The sequence below is a fragment of the Nicotiana attenuata genome, chromosome 3 (assembly GCF_001879085.1).
Source record: "Nicotiana attenuata strain UT chromosome 3, NIATTr2, whole genome shotgun sequence".
Classification (NCBI taxonomy): domain Eukaryota; kingdom Viridiplantae; phylum Streptophyta; class Magnoliopsida; order Solanales; family Solanaceae; genus Nicotiana; species Nicotiana attenuata.
The window spans coordinates 64,473,380-64,494,370 of NC_031991.1; the positions used below are offsets into that span (position 1 = coordinate 64,473,380).

Consider the following 20,991-nt stretch of genomic DNA (forward strand, 5'->3'; position numbering starts at 1 on the left):
GGGTTATAACCCTTCCATAATTCACAAGGAGTTTTACCATTTCTTCTATGTGGTTTATATTTTGTAAGTGACATGCAGAAAATATAGCTTCACCCCACAAATTATCAGGAGCATTAGAACTAACTAACATGTAGTTTATCATCTCTTTCAAATGTTCTATTTTTTCTTTCAGCTACCCCATTTCACTTGGGTGAATAATGTTGAGTTACTTCATGAATTATTCCATTCTTTTCACAAAAATCATTCAAACAAATATTCTCCACCTCTGTCAGATCTAATTCTCTTAATTTTTCTACTAAGTCGATTTTCAACCTCAATTTTATAATAAATGAAAGCATTAAAAGCATCATCTTTATTTCTAAGTAAATACAACTTAGTATATCTAGAAAAACCATCAATAAAAGTCATATAATATCTTTTACCACCTCTAGTCATAGTCTTCTTTAAATTGCCTAAATCAGTGTGAATAATAATTAAGTTTCTCTATTTGCAGGAAAAATAAATCTTTTTAGTACGTCTAGTTTTAGCACATATTTCACACTTGTCTATATTGTTTGAGTCTACACCAGATGTTAAACCTAATGATTGTATTTTTCTTATATATGCGATATTAACATGTCCTAATCTTGCATGCCATAAAGAAATAGACTCAACCGTATAAGCAGAAGCAAATTCATTTCTATTGATAACATCAGAAACATTAAGTACAAAGAGTCTCTGGTTACAATAGCCCTTTCCCACAAATGCTTTTTTTTTTGTCATTATAATCTTATCAGATTCAAATGACACTTTCACTCCGGCTCTTCCCAATAAGGATACAGAGGTCAAGTTTTTCCTCATAGTAGAAATATGTAGTACATCAACAAGAGCTAATTTCTTTCCGAAGTGAGTTTCAGGAAAATTTTACCCTTACCCAAGACTTTGGTAGTACTTGACTTTCCAAGGTAGACCTCTTCTTTATCATCCTCTACATGAGTATAAGAAGAAAATGCTTCTCGATTTGCACAAATGTGCCGAGTAGTCCCAAAGTCTACCACCCGTTATTTTGCATGTGGTACAATGTTTACTTGAAAAATAACAGCCGCAATGATATCACTTCTTTCAGCTAATTTAGCCTTAGGAGTATTAGTTTTTCCGTTGTCATTTCCTGCTCTGTACTTACACTGTGAGGCATGATGGCCTGATTTTCCACAAACAAAAGAAGAGCCTTTTTGTTCTTTTAAGGTTAGGATTCTTGGGCTTGTAACCTTGAGACTTATTCTCATACCTTTTGCAGTTATTCCTGCTACTTTGCACTAAGTTTGCTTTAAGTGTTGTAATCCTAGCTTTGGCAGATTCTTTTCTGTTGGAATCTTCAATTACGATGTGGGTCACAATTTTCTCAATAGTAAAATTTTTCTGTTTGTGCTTTAAGTTGTTCTTGTAGTCACTCCATGAGTCAGGCAGCTTCTAAATTATCACTCCAACAGCAAACTTTTCTGGTATAGACATCCCTTCAGCCTTCAAGTCTTCTAGAATTTTTTTATATTCGTTGACTTGCACGTTCATCTCTTTATCATCTCTCATCTGCCACTGATAAAATTTTCCTACTACAAATTTTTGTTTTGTAGCATCTTCAACAGTGATTTTTTTAATTAAGGCTTCCCAAATAGCTTTTGCTTCCTTATAACTGCAATGCACATCAAATAGTTCATTAGAGATAGTTTATAATATAGTATGACGGCATACCTTGTTGGCATGTTGCCATGATTCCACTATTTTATTATCAGTGTATGCACTAGGTTGTGGATGCAGCAATGTATGTGCAACACCATGGACACCAAGCAATGAAAAATACGTTCTTGCCAACACTTGAAACTTTCATTGGAGAAAATTTCAATATTTGACACATATGGGAATGGCCTGGCATATGATAGTGCAACAGGAACTGGAGTAGCGGAGGTAGCGCCAATATTGATAGTATCAGTAGTATTTTCAGCATCAGTGTTGTTTGCCATAGTTTCTTAGATTGTAGGGAAATAACACAGAAAAAATAACTATAACACTGCTATAATATTTTTTGTAAGTAGATACACGAATTAGTTTGAGTCGTATTGGGTACTGTTCTAAGATATTTCAGCAGTGAAATATTTCCCCAGGATTAAACAAGTTTACCTCTATAACGACCCGACCGGTTGTTTTGAGCTCTGGCACATCGTTCAGCAGTCTGAGGCCATGAATAGCTTCATTTCAGGTATTATGACTTGTACGCGTGGTCGGAATTAAGTTTCGGGAAGTTCAGAGTTGATTTGGAAAGAGAATTCTCATTTCGGAAGCTTAAAGTTGAAAGAATTAACTAAGATTGGATTATTAAGTAAACGACCTCGGAATTGGGATCTGAAGGTTCCAGCAGGTTCGTATGATGATTTCGGACTTGGGCGTATGCCCGGATCAGGTCTTGGATGACCCGGGAGCGTTTTGGCGCCTATTGTGGAAGTTAGCATTTTAGAAGAAATTTCATAAGTTTGGCTTGAAGTGCATTTCAGTGTTATCGATGTCCGTTTGGGATCCCGAGTCTGTGAATAGCTCCGTATGGTGATTCTGGAGTCGGGAGCGCGATCGGAAGTGAATTCGGAGGTCCGTAGGTCATTTTGGAGTCATTTGGCTAAAGATAGAAATTTGAAGGTTTTTGAGAAGTTTGACCGGAAGTGGACTTTTTGATATCGGGGTCGGAATCCGATTCCGAAAGTTGGATTAGGTCCGTAATGTCGAATATGACTTGTGTGCAAAATTTGAGGTCAATCGGACGTGATTTGATAGGTTTAAGCATCGAAAGTAGAAGTTGGAAGTTCTAAAGTTCATAAAGCTTGGATTGGGGGTTGATTCATGATTTTAGCGTTGTTTGATGTGATTTGAGGCCTCGAGTAAGTCCGTAATATATTTTGTGACTGGTTGGTGTGATTGGTCGGGGTCCCGGGGGCCTCGGGTGTGTTTCGGGTTGCATCTCGCTCTTATTTGATGTTTCAACATCGTTTCTTTGGACATAAAAGGGTACCATATTAAGAAAATAAGCTCCAAATTAAGTTTTTATTATACAATTAGATCCGTATAGTAACTGCGGAGCCATAGCAAAAAGAATCGTCGAATTTGGATATCGTATGAGAAGTTATGCTCATTTCCGTGTCGAGAAAAGTGATGGTTGCTGTCATAACCGCAGAAGCGGAAAATTTCCGCAGAAGCGGAAAATTTCCGCAGAAGCGGAAAATTTCCACAGAAGCGGGACCGCAGAAGCAGAAAATTTCCGCAGAAGCGGAAATTTTTCCGCAGAAGCAAAAACTGCTGGAGGCAGAGAGATTTCTTTAAAAATCGAAGTTTGGCTCATTTTCACTTCATTTCTTCCACGGGAGCCGATTTTGGAGCAACTTTGGAGTGCCATTTTCATCATCAAGCATGAGGTAAGTGACTCTACTAGTTTTGAGTATATACAAGGTTTATATATGGATTTAGACATGGAAAATTGTAGAAAACTTGGGGTTTGAGGGAAAACCTAGAAAACTAGTATTCTTGGATTTTGACCACGATTTTGGGTATGGAATTTAGAGAAAATCATATATTTGAGTTCGTGAGGTCATGGGTAATCTTTATCTTCGAAAAATTTCGGATTCCGGGTACGTGGGCCCGAGGGCATTTTTGTCAACTTTTCGATCGGGGTCAGGAATTATTATAAATTGGATTATAATGAGTACCTTAGCATATATTAATGGGTTTACATAATTATTGGTTAGTTTTGGAGCGTTGTGCATCGATTCGAGTCTTCGGAAGGGCGTGGAATGTCGGTTATGGACCTTCGGAGCGAGGTGAGTCTCCTTTCTAACCTTGTAAGAGGGAATTGTCCCCATAGGTGAAATAATTGATTATGTGCTCCTATTTGTGGGGGCTACATACGCACGAGGTGACGAGAGTCCGTGCGTAGCTACTATTATGCTATTCTCCGGGTAGTTAGGACCCAAAAGCATGCTATACTTGGATTATTTACGAACCTATTGATAGCTTGAATTGCTTAAATCACATCGAATTAGTAAACGAATTTCTAAACAGATAAAACTTCATTTTTCTTAAATGGTTAAAAGAGGATTTGTTTTCATTGGATAATTATTCCGTGTGGACTTCTTGATTGACTGTCTGCGTGTTTATTTATGGAACGGGCAGAACGCCTCGGCAGATTAAATAGATGCATCTATAGGCGCGCCGTTGACCCTCGGCAAGTGCACAGTTTATTTCTGTTGGATCCAGTCGTCGCCTTGGCATAATATGCGCATGCTTGCATTGCTTATCCTGAAACTTAATGAAGTTGATATTGCCTTTTTGGCCCGCTATAAACTAATAAAGATAACGAAAAGTAAATCTTGGAATTTCCTTATTATTTGAGAAGGTGTTACCTGTTTTCTTGCTCTATGAGTTATAATTGCTAGATAAATCCGAGTTTTCCTCACATCTTCCCCATATTATTATTGGACCACTAGTAAGTGTCGAAGTTGACCATCTCGTCTCTACTTCTTCGAGATTAGACGGGATACTCATTGAGTACACGTTATTTTCGTACTCATACTACACTTCTGTGCATTTTTGTTGCATAGGTATATGTAACTCTAGTGGCCTACTGGGCGTAGCAGCATGGTGGATACGGAGACTTAGGTGAGCTGCACTTCTTGAGGAGACCCGCAGTCAGCAGAGTCTCTTTTAATTATCTGTATTTATTTTCTGTCCAATATTGTGTTCCGGACAGTTGTTGTACTTTATTTGATTTTTCTTAGAAATTGCTCATGCACTTGTGACACCGGGTTCTGGGATGGTTTAAAGTATTGTGTATTAACTGCTTATCATTTAAATTTGATTTTGAGTACAATTTATCTTTTTAAAATTGTCTAAATTTGAAGGAAAATCCTAGTTTCAAAAAGTATTAAAACGATAATTTGATTAAGTATTTTTATTTGGCTTGCCTGACAGCAGTGTCCGGCGCCATCACGACCCTTAGTGGATTTTGGGTCGTGACAACATGGTATCAGAGCACTAGGTTCCTAGGGTCTCACGAGTCATGAGCAAGTCTAGTAGAGTCTCGCGGATCGGTACGGAGACGTCTGTACTTATCCTCGGAAGGCTGCAGGACTGTTAGGAGTACTTCCCTTCTTGATTCCTTATCGTGCGATTTGATCCTTGGAGGCGTATGCCTTTAATTCATTCCTACTCAATCTTACGCGACGCAAAGCGCTTGTTATAAATCGAGAATTGAAGAATCATAACGGCACTACGGATGTGGTGCGGGATGTTTCTCCCGGTGTAGTTGATTTGATTATTATCGTCGCCTTATGGAAGGATATTTTAATGTTTCAGCTCAGTAACGGTACTTCTGAGGGCTTTGGGGCTAGGCACAAGTTGCCATGATGCCTATGAATGACTGTTCCGCAGTAGTGATATGATGGTAGGATGTTTGCCCACGTGTCGGGGCAGTGAATGACTTGAAGGGAGGTTTACTCAGTGCTTAATCAAGAGATTCAGTATTTTATTCCCGGCAGGGGAAAGGCAAGCGGACTAAGGATGGTCAGATGTGGGCTGGTGGAAGTAATGAGACTTGGTATTTGCAAGCGTGGTGGAGCTTTCTTCTATGATGGGGTGTCGTTGTCCTAATTGAACGTACTAAGTTTGTCGGTGTTATGATCTGCTACAATTCGCCTTTGGGGCAAGATATTGTGAAATAGTATTGGAGATACAACTGTCATATATCGCAGGGTGCGGAGGTTCAGGATTGAATCAGTATTTCTAATGTTGACGGTTCGATAAAGATGACCTTCGAAAAGGTTTAAAGTTAGCAGAAATTGTGGGTTCAAGTGCCACGAAGATAGACTTTTATTTTAGACAGCCACTGAATATCAAAGGACGAGGAAGGACATGTGGGAAGCGTCAGGCGGTGTTCAAAAATTCTAAAAAGGCCAGGTATATGAAGCGAAGGTCGAGTAGTCGATTAAGGGGATGAGTTCCGCCAAAGTGGGAGAGTGGCGGGGTTGCATATGGGCTTTGCAGTGGGATGACCACGTACCTTAAGGAGAGTTTGGGGCGATTTGAGAATATTAGTGCTTGGTTATTGGGGTCTACGGATCTAATTTGAAGTAGGGGTTCTTGTGCGGCAGGAGATTTAATATAACGGAAAGGAGCCGCTTAAATGAAGAAGGATGCAGCATAACTTTGAATTGGAAGGATGTTGCCGCACATTTAAATGATGTCCACGAGGGGTAAATGGACCTGTGCAGCTGGAGAGTGAGCTCAGTCTCAGGATGGGTTATTGATGTCGTAGTGATTGTACCCCGTGTAGCAGCGCTGGAAGATGTCGGGAGTGATTTCTACAGGTAGTTCATCCCTGTGAGCAGGTTAGCGATCGCGTGGTTGGCGAGCTTCTGCGAAGAATTCTATTGGTTATACAGCGAAGGGATCGGTCGTGCAAATATTGTTGATGATTCTGAGTATAAAAAGGGGGTTTCTATAGTAAGATATCGAGCATGTTGGCAGTTGATTGCGCAAGGTTATGTCAATAGGAGATTAAGAATCCTGGTAAATTCCAGAGTTGTGTAATAGTGGCTTCGAGCTAAGTGGGAGAGTCCCACATCCTATGATGGGGTTGCATGGATAACTACTTGCGAGGTATTAGCATATTGATGGGCTATTTCAGCAACGGGAAAAGACCATATGTGGTAATTTGAGCAGAGGAATTATTAAAGGTGGGCTATCGTTGGCCTTATTGGCCATGTTCAGACTTGGGGAAGGATTCAAGATTGTGTTTGTAAAGATGCGGGTTCCAAGAGAAGGGATTCTGCCAGGTGCATCACCAATGGGGTATTCATGTGCTAGAAGATTTATGGAATTGATTATATTCGGGGCCAAGTCAGAGCGGGTGGCTCTCAACAACGGTCCTAGTGAATTCAAAAGATAAAGTGTGATGCCTAATGATTTCGAGCCTATAAATACGGTTTAGAATCGAGCTTGATAGCAGCCTATGAGAAGAGGCACAGAGTGTTCTATGATGTTTTGACTTGCAGTGTAGAACTTAAGAGGAAAATGAGAAGAGATTTCAGATTCGTAATAGGATTAGCAGAATGGGCATATCAGTTGAGGGTGCGAATATGCGCGCAAGGAAGGTACAGCATGGTCTCGTGATTAAGGGTCACTCGAGATGAGTGCAGATGGAGTATGTTTTGTGTTGGATGGAGTTAGTATTATCTCTAAGGCAGTCAAGGATAAAGTGGAAGAAGGTAGATTGATTAGCCATAGTTGAATTTGGCATATTGGTGTTAGTAATCAGTTCCTTCAGCGTGATCAAGTTATGCAAGTGATTTGTGATGGTACGTGTGAGGCCTGTCGGCCGCCGTAATTGATTTTATTCAGAGGTATTCCACTGTTATGGCTTGTTGCGTATAGGCGGACCTTGGAAGGGTTATGGTGGGGTTAGACCACTACTTAGAGATTTGTATATTCTACGGTCATGAGAATTTACCTGTGTGCTGCTATGGTTCTCCCGAAGTGAGTTAAGTGAAAAGTTTTATATGATGGAGTCTTAACCTAATAGTGGTTCCGAATCTATGATGGAAAGCGTGTTCTATCGTATGTTGGCATGTTAGGTGCAGTGAGTGGTATGGAATTTGAAGTGGAGATCAAGGTAACAGTTCGGTGTGGACAAGGATGTCACGAGCTCAGACGAGCAGGAAAGGAGTTTCGATGTTTAAGGTAAGTTGGTATTGTCTTCAATGTCACTTGAGATCGGTGTTTTGTGAAAAAGGCTTTGCATCCTGGTTAATGATTCTTGATCGCTTTTCAGCGTTAGTGCGACCGGTGGTTTGGAAGTAAGACCCAGTTATTTGTTATGGTAGGTTGTGGGAGTGTGTCCCACAGGAAGATTGTATAAATGTGGCATATAGTCACTTGATTTATTAAAGATTTAAACCAAGTATGAAGGTTGTAGTGATTTCGTTAAATTGAGAATTGATGCTTGGAGGGCACTCGGATTATGAGTTGTGGACTGTGGATGAGTACTCCGGTTATGACGGTTGTTCTTGTGTGTTATAAGAAGGGGGAAGTTAGTATGGACCTTTGAAAGGTTATTGGCCTAGTTTGATACGATCAGGATCAACTTGAGGTCGGTGGATGGATTTAAGCGTGAATATGGGCCCTATGTCAGGCCAATTGTGTTCATTTCAGCAAGCGTTCCTTATGGAAGAGCATTCGGGGTGTTATTTATCGTCAGCTATTTCGTGCAATGATATATATATTGCGCCGTATGAGTTGTGAGACGGCTTGGTAAATTTGTTATGTGTTAAGATTCCGCGTAGCGATGATATTATATGAGCAGGTGGTTCTTGAGATTCGGATCGGGTATTGCACCTTAGTTGTGCTTGAATTTTGTAGCCTATAGTGCTATCTGTTCCCTTAGGGATGGTATTATGCACCTAGCGTGTTTCTGACCGATATTTGGTATTTCGTTTTAGCGAGCAATTTAGCTCGACGTATATCTCCTTATATGAGTTCTATGTGTGGATCAGGTGGCACGCCGTCATGGGTATGTTATTTGGATCGGGTTGCACGCCGCAACAGTGTGGTGTTCGGTACAGTTCCTCATATTTGTTTTTATGTGTTCTGTTTCCTGTTTTCCGAGGAAAACTCATATTAGCTGTGCGCCCGCATCGCATGTATGATTTTTCAGAGTTCATTTTCCTTTTTGTATCGCATTCTACTTGGTAGCCTATTGGCACATTGTGGCATCATATGAGACTTTTGGTCATGTCGGGATGGCTTATTGCCTGAGCAGTTCGTACTGGGTGAGACGAGATTGTTGGATTTAGGATCAGTGCAATCTGATTACGTGAAATATATTAAGGAGAAAAGATCATTATTTGGTTCAGAATATGGTAATGTTTCTTGTCAGAAGTATAGACTCAATGATTGGTTGACTCGGCAGTTGATTATGAATTTCTGCACATCTCTTCCGTTATGGCGGTATTGTAAGAGTTAGAGTAAGACCTATGTATGTCATGGGGTGCAATGGGAGCTCAGATTCGTGGAATTTCGACTAAGTTGATCAGAAAATGTTATTGTGGTCCGGTGAGTAAAATGATGCAAGGTGTGAATTCAGCAAAGTTATGCAGTCATGTTTGGGTACAGCGTGTAGTGATTGATATGGTGATCGTATGTTGGAAACAGGTCGGGCATAGAATTCCGGATGTTGGAATTGTGCTCTGAGGCTTACTTGCTTGAATAAAAGGGAATATCTTCAGAATTGATCGAGCTGATGTGCTCAACTGAGTTGTGGTGGCACAGGAAGGTGCATGAGAAGTTAAACAGTGATTTCAGACTACTTCAGTGTAGTTTTCAGCACGTTCGAGGACGAACGTATGTTTAAGCGGGAGAGAATGTGACGACCCGATCAGTCGTTTTGAGCTTTGGCACATCGTTCAGCAATTTAAGGCCATAAACATCTTCATTTCAGGTATTATGACTTGTACGCGTGGTCGGAATTAAGTTTCGGGAAGTTCAGAGTTGATTTGGAAAGAGAATTCTCATTTCGGAAGCTTAAAGTTGAAAGAATTAACTAAGATTGGATTTTTAAGTAAACGACCTCGGAATTGGGATCTGAAGGTTCCACCAGGTTCGTATGATGATTTCGGACTTGGGCGTATGCCCGGATCGGGTCTTGGATGACCCGGGAGCGTTTTGGCGCCTATTGTGGAAGTTAGCATTTTGGAAGAAATTTCATAAGTTTGGCTTGAAGTGCATTTCAGTGTTATCGACGTCCGTTTGGGATTCCGAGTCTGTGAATAGCTCCGTATGGTGATTCTAGAGTCGGGAGCGCGATCGGAAGTGAATTCGGAGGTCCGTAGGTCATTTTGGAGTCATTTGACTAAAGATAGAAATTTGAAGGTTTTTGAGAAGTTTGAACGGAAGTGGACTTTTTGATATCGGGGCCGGAATCCGATTCCGAAAGTTGGAGTAGGTCTGTAATGTCGAATATGACTTGTGTGCAAAATTTGAGGTCAATCGGACGTGATTTGATAGGTTTAAGCATCGAAAGTAGAAGTTGGAAGTTCTAAAGTTCATAAAGCTTGGATTGGGGGTTGATTCATGATAAATCTGAATGAAAACACTATTGAAAATCCAGAAAATACTCCAGCATAATATACTAAAATTCTAGTATAATATATTGAAACTCTAGTATATTATACTGGACTTTCGGTATAATATACCGGTCCAGCATAATATGTCGGAAGTTCATACACACGTGCTCCAATCTCCAATATATTATGATGGAACTTTCAGCGTGTTGGAATTCCAGTATAATATGCTGGAAGTTCATACAGAGGTGCACCGATCTCTAGTATATTATGTTGCAGCCAAATAGTGGCTATTTTTTAATGACTTTACAAATGCTGGCTATTTTTCAATTATCAGTCCGAAAACTGATCAGCCCGTGCTATTTTTCACTTCTTTTGTCTTGCAAGTTGCTAATGATAAAAAGGAGAGATTGACAATAGCCATTTATAGTCTCATTTGCATGAAGCTTTATTTTGCATGGCAAAAACGTGACTAATGGAATTTGCCACTTTACCAAGACATTTTGCCATCTTTCTAATGGCTTCTAGAAGGGATGCCACATTGTTTTGATTATGACATTTGTCAACAAAGGCTTTAAAATATTGCCACATATTGAACTTCACATATTTAACACCAAAAAGAAATTAAATCCCAAAATCACAGTACGAACAGAGTTTTAAATATTTATAGTTTTATGCCAAATAAGTACAATAAAATATCGTTATATGTTTTCAAAATATACTTATTAGTCATTATGCCGTGTTAATTTAGTTACCACGGTAGACTCGTTTTTTTCTTTTGTGAGTTAATACACAAATAAATTTGTGTTATGAATATGTTAAAGTGGATGTCCATTGAATACTCCTAGACATCCCTATTCGATGAACCATTTGAGTTTATGTACTTAGTTAATTCATCACTTAATATTTGTAACCTTTAGGTGTATTCTTGTAACCTTTCATGTATCTTATATCCTATAAATAGGGTATTCTTCATCCTATGAAGTACACACAAGAAGTACACTTGAATAAGATAACTTCTACATTGTCCTCCTGTAAATCTTGTCTTTATTACTATATTGTTCTATTTTGCTCTCATTTCTTAAAACGTTATCAGCACGAGTCTCAACCAATTGAGATTATTTACTTCAATGGGTATCATCTTCTTAAATTTTTGGGCTACAACTTAAATGTTATAACATGTCATAACATGCATGACTTGCTCTAGATATCATTACAATACTTGCCTTGCCTGAAATTGATAGAATCTCATGACATAATATTTTAGAACAAGTGCCATATAAATATGATAAATAATCACATAGAATATGGGGGCTTAATATTTATTCGATGCTTCTTGTTTATATTAGGAGTAACATTTGGTTAAAGCAACTCTGATATGTGTGCTTACATCTTCTAAAAGGATAATGATGATGTCATCTTGCTTTGATCTATTCTAGTAGTTCTATTACTAACTATTCATATCCTAGTAATAGTAATGTAATCAATTTTTTTTCATATTAAGAATATGAAATCCTTTAAATAATAACTTTAATATTTAGCAATACTAAGAGGTGAGTTTAACTAGAACAGGTAAAAAGTATTTTGATTGCTTACATGCCTTTATGACATGTGTAAATTTATATCCGAGATATTTAAGGCATGCTGCTTGTTACAATAAAAAAAAAGGAACTCTTTATCATATAAATTACTTTGGAATATTTTCTTTGATAGTTTTCGCTATATTAAATTTATTAATACTTGAATTTGTGGTGATCTAAAATTATGTTCCATTCTCTAAAGAGAATGAGATAATTTGTGATAAATAAATATGAGCATAAGACAGTGGGTTCAAGTCCCACTGCACCATGAGGGTAAGACACCAAGTTCACGTCCTGGTGCACCATGATGATAAGATGTTGGGTTAAAGTCCCATCATATTATGGCCTAACACGTCTCATATGTGTAAGACATTGGGTTCAGGTCCCATTGGCCCATATTGATGATATAATAATGGCAGTGTGAAAATGATACCTTTTAATGAAAAATCATGAAGTCCGCCCCAATACCGGATCAACTCCATTCCCAGAAGCGAATGTGATAGCGATAAATCAAAAGTCTGAAAGAAGATAAAATAATTATCCTTGCCGTATAAATATATGTGGGCATGGCAAGAAGCGAAATAATAATCATAGTGCTGGTGGTTGTTATAAACAAGAGAACAATAAGGATTCTCAGAATAATCCTTAAAAAGGCAAAGGTAATAATGTCCACCGATATGGTATGAAAAATCATTGGGCACGAATTTGACGTACGCCGGAATATTTTGTCAAACTTTATCAAGCCTCTATAAAAGGGAAACAAAAATAAAGTTAAGACTCACTTGACCTTTCAAAATAATGTTAAGGCAGGCCCTATGAATAATCATGATAAAGTTGATGCAAACCTTGCCTATAAAGATGATATTTTCGAAGGCCTTGCAAATATTACTCATTTAGAAGCTGGAGACTTCTTTGAGCATCATAACTGAAGACTTATTATTGGGAAAAATTATAAGAATAAATGTATTTCTTTTTATGAAGTTCATATTTTGAATAAAACTTTTTATGTTGTCAGTATTTAATTTCATAAATGTAGTTTCTTTTGTTCTTAAATTTTTTAATATTACTTATGATGTATTTTTCTTCTTCTTCAAGAATATGAAAACTTTCCAGTCTTCAGTTGGCCGTATGAATAATAAAGAAGAAATATGTCTTCTAGATAGTGTTACGACGCACACCATATTAAAAGATACGAGATATTTCTCTTATTTAATTATGAAAGAAGCCAATATCCGGTAGTACAAAATTAATTGAGGGCTCTGGAAGAGCGACTGTATTACTACCAGGAGGAACTATATTGGCTGTTAATGATGCATTATATTGTATTAGGTCTCAAAGAAACTTGTTGAGTTTCAAAGATATTCGCCAAAATGGCTATCATATTGAGACCACCAATGAAGGAAAGGTTTAATACCTTTATATTACTACAATAAAAGCGAAAAAGAAGTATGTGAAAAACTTTCCACATTTTCCTCCGGATTATACTACACTAATATTAGTGTAGTCGAATCACATGCCATAGTAAACAAGGAGTTTACTAATAATTTTATTATTTGGAATGACCGGTTGGGCCATCCCGGTTATAATATGATACGCAAAATAATTGAGAATTCACATGGTCGTTCATTGAAGAACCAGAAGATTCTTCAAACTAAAGAATTCTCTTGTGCTGTATGTTCTCAAGGCAAATTGATTATTAGACCATCAGTAATTAAAGTTGGAGTTGAATCTCCTGCATTTTTGGAACGTATACATGGTGATATATGTGGGCCCATACACCCTCCATGTGGACCATTCAGATATTATATGATTTTGATAGATTCATCTACAAGATGGTCACATGTGTGCTTGTTATCAACCCGCAATTTGGCCTTTGCGTGGTTACTAGCTCAATTAATAAGATTAAGAGCACATTTTTCAGATGATGCAATTAAGACACTTCGTCTTGATAATGCTGTTGAATTTACGTCCCATGCCTTTAATGATAATTGCATATCAACTGGGATAACAATTGAGCATCCAGTTGCTCATGTTCATATTCAAAATGGTCTAGCGGAATCATTAATCAAACGCCTCCAATTAATTGTTGTATCAATGCTTATGAGAACAAAACTTCCCATTTCGGCACGGGGCCATGCTAGTTTGCATGCAGCATCTCTTGTACGTATCAGACCCCAAGTTATCATAAAGTCTCCCCAATACAATTGACTTTTGGTCAGGAGCCAAATATTTTCCATCTTAGAATATTTGGATGTGCAGTATATGTTCCAATTGCTCCACCACAATGCACAAAGATGGAACCCCAAAGAAGGTTGGGGATATATGTTGGGTATGAATCTCCTTCTATTATAATACATTTGGAATCTATGACTAGAGATTTATATACGACAAGATTTACCGATTGTCATTTTGTTGAATCAGTATACCCAATATTAGGGGGAGAAAACAAGCAGCTGTAAAAGGAGATAGATTGGAATTCATTATCACTATCTCATTTAGATCCTCGAACAAATCAATGTGAACACAAGGTTCAAAAGAAAATTTATTTGCAAAATATTGCAAATCAACTACCTGATGCATCCACTAACCTACCAAGGGTGACTACGTCACATATTCCAGCTGTTAATGCTCTTATTCGAATTGATGTCCCGGTTGGACAATCTATAAATGTAAATGAGTCTAATCCACGCTTAAAACGTGGTAGACCAATTGGTTCCAAAGATAAAAATCCTCAAAAGTAAAAAGGAGCAAATGATCTAGGAGATCATAATATGGAGGCAATTGCTCAAAAAGAGCCCTGTGACATAACAAATGATAAGACCTTAGAGGAGGTCCAGGTACCTGAAAATAATAAGAATGAAGAGATCTCAATAAGTTATGTCTCTACGGCAAAAAAGTGGAACCGAAATAATATTATTGCCGATAACATTTTTGCTTATAATGTTGCTGTTGAAATAATGCAACAAGATGAGGATCTTGAACCAAGATCTATCGATGAATATAGACAGAGAAACGATTGACCAAAATGGAAAGACGCTATCCAGACAGAATTAACGTCACTTGAAAAACGTAAAGTATTCGGACTTATAGTCCGAACACCTGAAGGAACAAAGCCAGTGGGATACAATGGGTTTTTGTGCGAAAATAAAATGATAAAAATGAAGTCGTTAGGTATAAAGCACGACTTGTGGCACAAGGATTTTCGCAAAGACCTGGCATTAATTATATGGAGATATATTCTCCTGTGGTGGATGCAATCACTTTCAGGTATCTTATAAATTTAGCACTCCATGAAAAACTTGATATGCGTCTAATGGATGTTGTCACAACCTATTTGTATGGCACATTAGACAAAAAAATTTATATGAAAACTCCTGAAGGGTTTAAAGTGTCTGAAGCTAATAAAAGTTTTCCGAAAACTTGTTCAATAAAGCTTCAAAAAATCCTTATACGGATTGAAACAATCAGGGCGAATGTGGTATAATCGCCTGAGTGAGTATTTGCTGAAAGAAGGGTATAGGAATGATCCAATTTGTCCTTGTGTATTTATAAGAAGGTCTGGATCTGAATTTGTTATAATCGCTGTGTATGTTGATGATCTAAATATCATTGAAACTCCTCGGGAACTTCCAAAAGCAGTAGACTGTTTGAAGAAAGAGTTTGAAATGAAAGATCTTGGAAATACAAAATTTTGTCTTGGTCTACAAATTGAGCATATGAAAGATGAATTTTTTGTCCATCAATCAACTTGTACCGAAAAGATCCTAAAGCGTTTTTATATGGATAAAGAACATCCATTGGTACCCCGATGGTTGTGAGATCACTTGACATAAATAAAGATCCATTCCAACCTCATGAAAATGATGGAGAGCTTCTTGGTGATGAGATTCCATATCTTAGTGCAATTGGGGCACTAATGTATCTTTCAAATAATACTCGACCAGATATAAATTTTGCAGTAAGTTTATTAGCAAGATTTAGTTCCTTTCCTACAACAAGACACTGGAATAGTGTTAAGCATATTTTTAGATACCTTAGAGGGACTATTGATATGAGATTATTTTATTCTTATGAAACCTATTCACAAATGATTGGTTATGCAGATGCAGGTTATTTGTCTGACCCACTTAAAGCCCGATCTCAAACAAGCTATCTATTTACTTGTGGAGGTACATCTATTTCATGGAGTTCAACAAAACAAACTTTAGCTGCTACATCTTCCAATCATGTAGAGATAATAACTATTCATGAAGTTAGTCGAGAATATGTATGGTTGAGATCAGTGACTCAAAAGATTCAACAACTGTGTGGTCTTTCTTTAAAAACGAAGATTCCAACGATATTGTATGAAGATAATGCTGCTTGCATAGCTCAACTAAAAGGAGGATATATCAAAGGAGACTAAACAAAGCACATCTCACCAAAGTTCTTTTTCACGCATGATCTTCAACAAAATGGTGAGATAGATGTTCAACAAATCTGTTCAAGTGACAATCTAGCAGATTTATTCACTAAGGCATTATCAATATCTACATCAACATTTGAGAAGCTGAGATATAAGATTGGAATGCGTAGTCTCCGAGATATCAAATAAAGCTTTCTCAGGGGGAGTATAATACGCGCTGTACTCTTTTTTCCTTAATCAAGGTTTTTGTACCAATTGGGTTTTCCTGGTAAGGTTTTTAATGAGGCAGCACTCAATGCGTATTACAAGATATGTGTACTCTTTTTCCTTCACTAGGTTTTTTTCCACCAGGGTTTTTCTAGTAAGGGCACATTATCTTTTAGATGGACATCCAAGGGGGAGTGTTATGAATATGTTAAAGTGGATGTCCATTGAATACTCCTAGACATCCCTGTTCCATGAACCATTTGAGTTCATGTACTTAGTTAATTCATTACTTAATATTTATAATCTTTAGGTGTATTCTTGTAATAACCTTTCATGTATCTTATATCCTATAAATAGGGTGTTCTTTATCCTATGAAGTACATACAAGAAATACACTTGAATAAGATAGCTTCTACATTCTCATCCTATACATTTTGTCTCTATTATTATATTGTTCTATTTTGCTCTCATTTCTTAACAATTTGGAGTTAATAGCAAAGTTACTTTTTCGATTCAAGCATTGGGCCCTGTGATTTAAAACCTGCAAGCCCACAATATCTTCTAGCCCATTTACCTTGACCATCCCATCGATATCCTGATTGATTACGGTCCCCAAATTTCAAATTCCGCGCGAGCTTCTCAGTTGAAAAACACTTTCCCTCGGCTCGGCTCCCAACTTGCTCCTCTCCATTTTTCTTCTGCGGCGGTGATCACTGATCGGTGATCTATTTCTCTGGCAGAATCGAGTTGTAAGTTTCCGAAACGACTTCTTCTTCTGAACGGAAGTTGGTTGAATCAAGTACGTCTTTTGTTCTAATTGCTTAAATAAGATAAGTAATTCAGTATCAGCAAATTTGAATAAGAATTCACATTATTATAAGCTCTATGAGTTGATTTCTGATGATTGCATTCGTCATTCGAGTCTCGTATCTTAAAATTCCACTGATGGACCGCATTTGTTTTGAGATCTATTGACGAAGAATTATGGATGAAAATTGGTAAATCGCGCTGAATTTAATTGTCTGATTAAGCAATTTCACAAGCATCAGACAGCATAGATACTATATTAATGATGATGAGAGGCATGATATATAGAGTATAAGTGATTCACGTATTATAATCTTGACCTATATCAATTAGGAATGTACTGTTTTTTTTTTCATTTGTGTGATTCTAATTCTAATTATGCGTCATGAGTATTCTGCTGTTTAGGTGGTCAACACTGCATAACTAAAGTTTGCGACGATTTGCTCATCTTTTCATCCGTTGTTTGTTCTGACTAGTACTTCAGATTGATCCATGCTTGTTCTGATTAGAAGTGCTTGTGTTTTCTATTAAAATAGTACTGATTTGTTTGGTTTCGGGACTAGTTTAAATCTTGCATTGACCATACATAACCATATTTTGATATGTCTGTCTTGGTTAGTTTCGAGTTGTAAGTTTCCGAATCGACCTTTTCTTCTGAACCGAAGCTGGTTAAATCAAGTACGTGTCATAAGCTTTTTCTAATTGCTTAAATCAGATAAGTAATTCAGTATCAGCAAATTTGAATAAGAATCCACATCATTATAAGTTCTAGGAGTATCAATTTGCTGATTGATTGCATTCGAGCCTCGTATCTTAATAATTTCCGCATTTGTTTTGTCCATTGAAGAAGAATTATGGATAAAATTGGTAAATCATTGAATTAATTGTCTGATTAAGCTATTTCACAAGCACCAACATCATAGCTACTATATTAATGATGATGATGAGAGGCATCATATATGGCTTATAAGTGTGATTCACGTGCGTGCTATCTAGAAGCTTGACATATATCAATTACTCAACCAAGGAATGTACTGTTTTTTTCAATTTGTGTGATTCTAATTAAGCGTTATGAGTATTCTGCTGTTTATGTGGTCAACACTGCAAGCTTTAACTAAAGTTTGGGATGATTGCTCATCATTTCATTCGTTGCTTGTTCTGACTAGTACTTTCAGATTGATCCATGCTTGTTTTGATTAGAAGTGCTTGTGTTTTCTGTTAATTTAGTACTGATTTATTTGGTTTTGAGACTAGTTTAAATCTCGCATTGACCATGTATAACCAGATTTTGATATGTCCGTCTTGGTTAGTTTGATAGACACACTATACATTTTGCATAACTTTTTAAAAGTATATTTGACATTTGATAGAACATTACATGTGTATTTCAGTTACAAGTACTTATGTGGGAATTGTCGCTAATATGGTGTCACTTTCCTGTCATGTTCATTTCTTGTTTTGGCAGTCTCTTATTATCCACTTTTTGCTAGCACAGATCGACAATGGAACTAGAAGTTGCTGATGTCACAAATAAGCGCCTGAAACCTTCTGTATGTCCCCTATCTTTTAAAGCATTTTAACATCATATTTTTCCTGATAGCAGTTAACTTTGCTGTTAGGTGGAGGATAATGAAACCACACGGACTGATATTGAAATTGCAAAGGCTACCGAAGAAGAAACTGCTGCTGCCACACTGGCATCTGAACAGATGGAGCTGGAGATTGCTAATATTCTGGGAAAGATCAACCGTTTCACTAACCTGGTATGATTTAAATTCTTAATTGCACATACCTAGGCAAATAACTAGGACAGTGACATAGCATAGAAAGAAGAGACGGTTGAAACCCCAGCCTAATGAAGCAAATGATGGACTTAAATGTCGTTAATAACAGCATTTGGTATTTGAGTTTGAAACCCCAGCCTAATGAAGCAAGTGATGGACTTAAATGTCGTTAATAACAAAGTTTGGTATTTGAGTTTGGCTCATACTCTTTGATATAGCTGTGAATGTTTATATTGGGTGACACAATTTTTATTATCACCCTGAGAAGGTCTCTGAACTGCTGGAATCAGGGAAGTCCATGCTGAAGGAACTGAGTAATGAGTTTGAAGAGCGGATTATTTTGTAAGTGTGGAAGTAGAAAATTAACTAATTAGGACAAGGTTGGTTACAAATGCTGAAGCATATTTATTTGCAGAGTACACAAGGAACAAATGGAGAAGTGGCAAGAAAAGATTAAGGAACTGCGCTTGCTTGATACTTCAAATGAGGAGGCTGATGCTCTTTTGGGAAATGCTAAATATCTACTTCAGAATGTCCAGGGTGAATCCTGAGCTATCTGCACTATGCTAAAGCTTCTCAATAGGTAAGCCGTTCACGTTATGCTGGGTAATTGACATTTTTTTACATTTCTAGTGGTTTTGTCACCTAGATTGGTACTTCTGTTCTTACTAAAAGTGGTTTTGTCACCTAGATTGGTACTTCTGTTCTTACTAAAAGAACAATAACAGAGCCTTACATGATCGACAAGAGGAGAAAACGAATACATTTGAAGAATTACCATACATTTTGATGCTAACTGATGTAAAGCTGCTTAATACTTCCCCTATGACAAACTTCTATAGTTTTCTGACTGAGAAGTCTACAAAAAGTATAGCAAATTGGAAACAGTGAGCTTTTGGTGCACATATCTATTGAATTTCTGTGCTCTTCATTTTGTTATTTTGCTCTCCAATCTATAGTTCCTTTTTGCTATATCTGCTGTGAGCCTGCTCCATAAGTTGTTCATAGCAAGCTGACTGTCTTCTTAATGTTTCTCTCCATCTATTACTTTAATCACCTTATTTGATCTTATATGATCCAAGGCCAAAGCTCTCTTTTAATCGCCTTATTTGATCTTATATGATCCAAGGACCAAGCTCTCTTAGAGATTTGTAAATATCAACCTTAATTCCATTACTTTTATGGAATAGCACATATAAATTATTTTCATCATGCTCTCAGATAGAAAGCAGAGTGGGGTTCCGAAGTTAGGAGCTTCAGTATAAACTATAACGTGAATTTTTTCTATTTGAGGCCTAAAAACTAGTTACATCGGAACACAAAGAGAACAAACCATATGCAGTAGTAGAAATATATATCATTCTCTGCTTTCAGCGAGAGCCTAAAATTGTCAGTTCCAATTTTCATTCCATTTGCTTTAAAAAGTTGTCAAACATGGATAAGACTGATCCAACCATCTATCAAAATTAGAGAAAACACGAGAAGAAGAAACGGATTAAACATGGAAGCAATTGAAATAAAGAGGAAAACTCAGATAAACTCTTCTAAAAGGATAATAACCATCTAATATTCTTTACTAAAGTCATATTTACATAGAAACAAACCTAAAGCCCTCTCAAAAGGGAGAGGAATAGAGATGATAGAACCTAAGTCTATGTCGGTCTCTAGAAAATGAAAAACACCATGTTTGAGTCAATACTTCTAAGAGTCGCCTACGGAGATCGGTTGGCCGGAGATTAGTCCAAGGCGTGATCTAGAGTGTTGCCTGGTTATGACCTCCCTTGCTAGAACTGGCCAGTCAATTACGTTTCTCTCAGACTCTTCCTCCTTAATCTTCTTCACTTGGTTGTGCATAACATGATTATAGTCAGCCTCTTGGTTTTGCTCCAAGAATCCATCTTCTTTCTTTTCCATGTTGTTCTTCTTCTCCATATGAACTCACCAAAATAGGCAGCTCTCAGTCTTCCTCACATAACAATCACTGAAATGGTTGCCTATAAATATAGATTTGGTGAGTTTGGCACCCAACCGCAACTCCCAAGAGTTTCTTTCTTTCTTTCTTTATCTATTCTTTTCCT

General features: G+C 37.3%; 1 protein-coding gene across 4 annotated transcripts; it reads left to right on the top strand.

Annotated features, from left to right (window-relative positions):
- On the top strand, window positions 16,769-20,430 carry LOC109223942. 4 transcript variants are annotated; one of them, XM_019388445.1, is made up of 6 exons: window positions 16,769-17,121; window positions 18,625-18,679; window positions 18,749-18,892; window positions 19,182-19,255; window positions 19,329-19,496; window positions 19,563-20,430. In XM_019388445.1, exons 2-5 carry the CDS (start codon window positions 18,632-18,634, stop codon window positions 19,462-19,464), a joined length of 402 nt encoding a protein of 133 aa, XP_019243990.1. In that variant the 5' UTR covers window positions 16,769-17,121; window positions 18,625-18,631; the 3' UTR covers window positions 19,465-19,496; window positions 19,563-20,430. The 4 variants fall into 4 exon arrangements, with proteins under 4 accessions (XP_019243990.1, XP_019243991.1, XP_019243988.1 ...); XM_019388446.1 differs by having other exon boundaries at window positions 16,769-17,071; window positions 18,620-18,679; window positions 19,605-20,430; XM_019388443.1 differs by having other exon boundaries at window positions 16,770-17,121; window positions 19,605-20,430.

Coding starts and splice junctions, on each gene's coding strand:
- LOC109223942 (XM_019388445.1), top strand. CDS start 18,632: ATGGAACTAGAAGTTGCTGATGTCACAAATAAGCGCCTGAAACCTTCT. Junction 18,893..19,181: donor TCAACCGTTTCACTAACCTG/GTATGATTTAAA, acceptor CACCCTGAGAAG/GTCTCTGAACTGCTGGAATC. Junction 19,256..19,328: donor TTTGAAGAGCGGATTATTTT/GTAAGTGTGGAA, acceptor ATTTATTTGCAG/AGTACACAAGGAACAAATGG.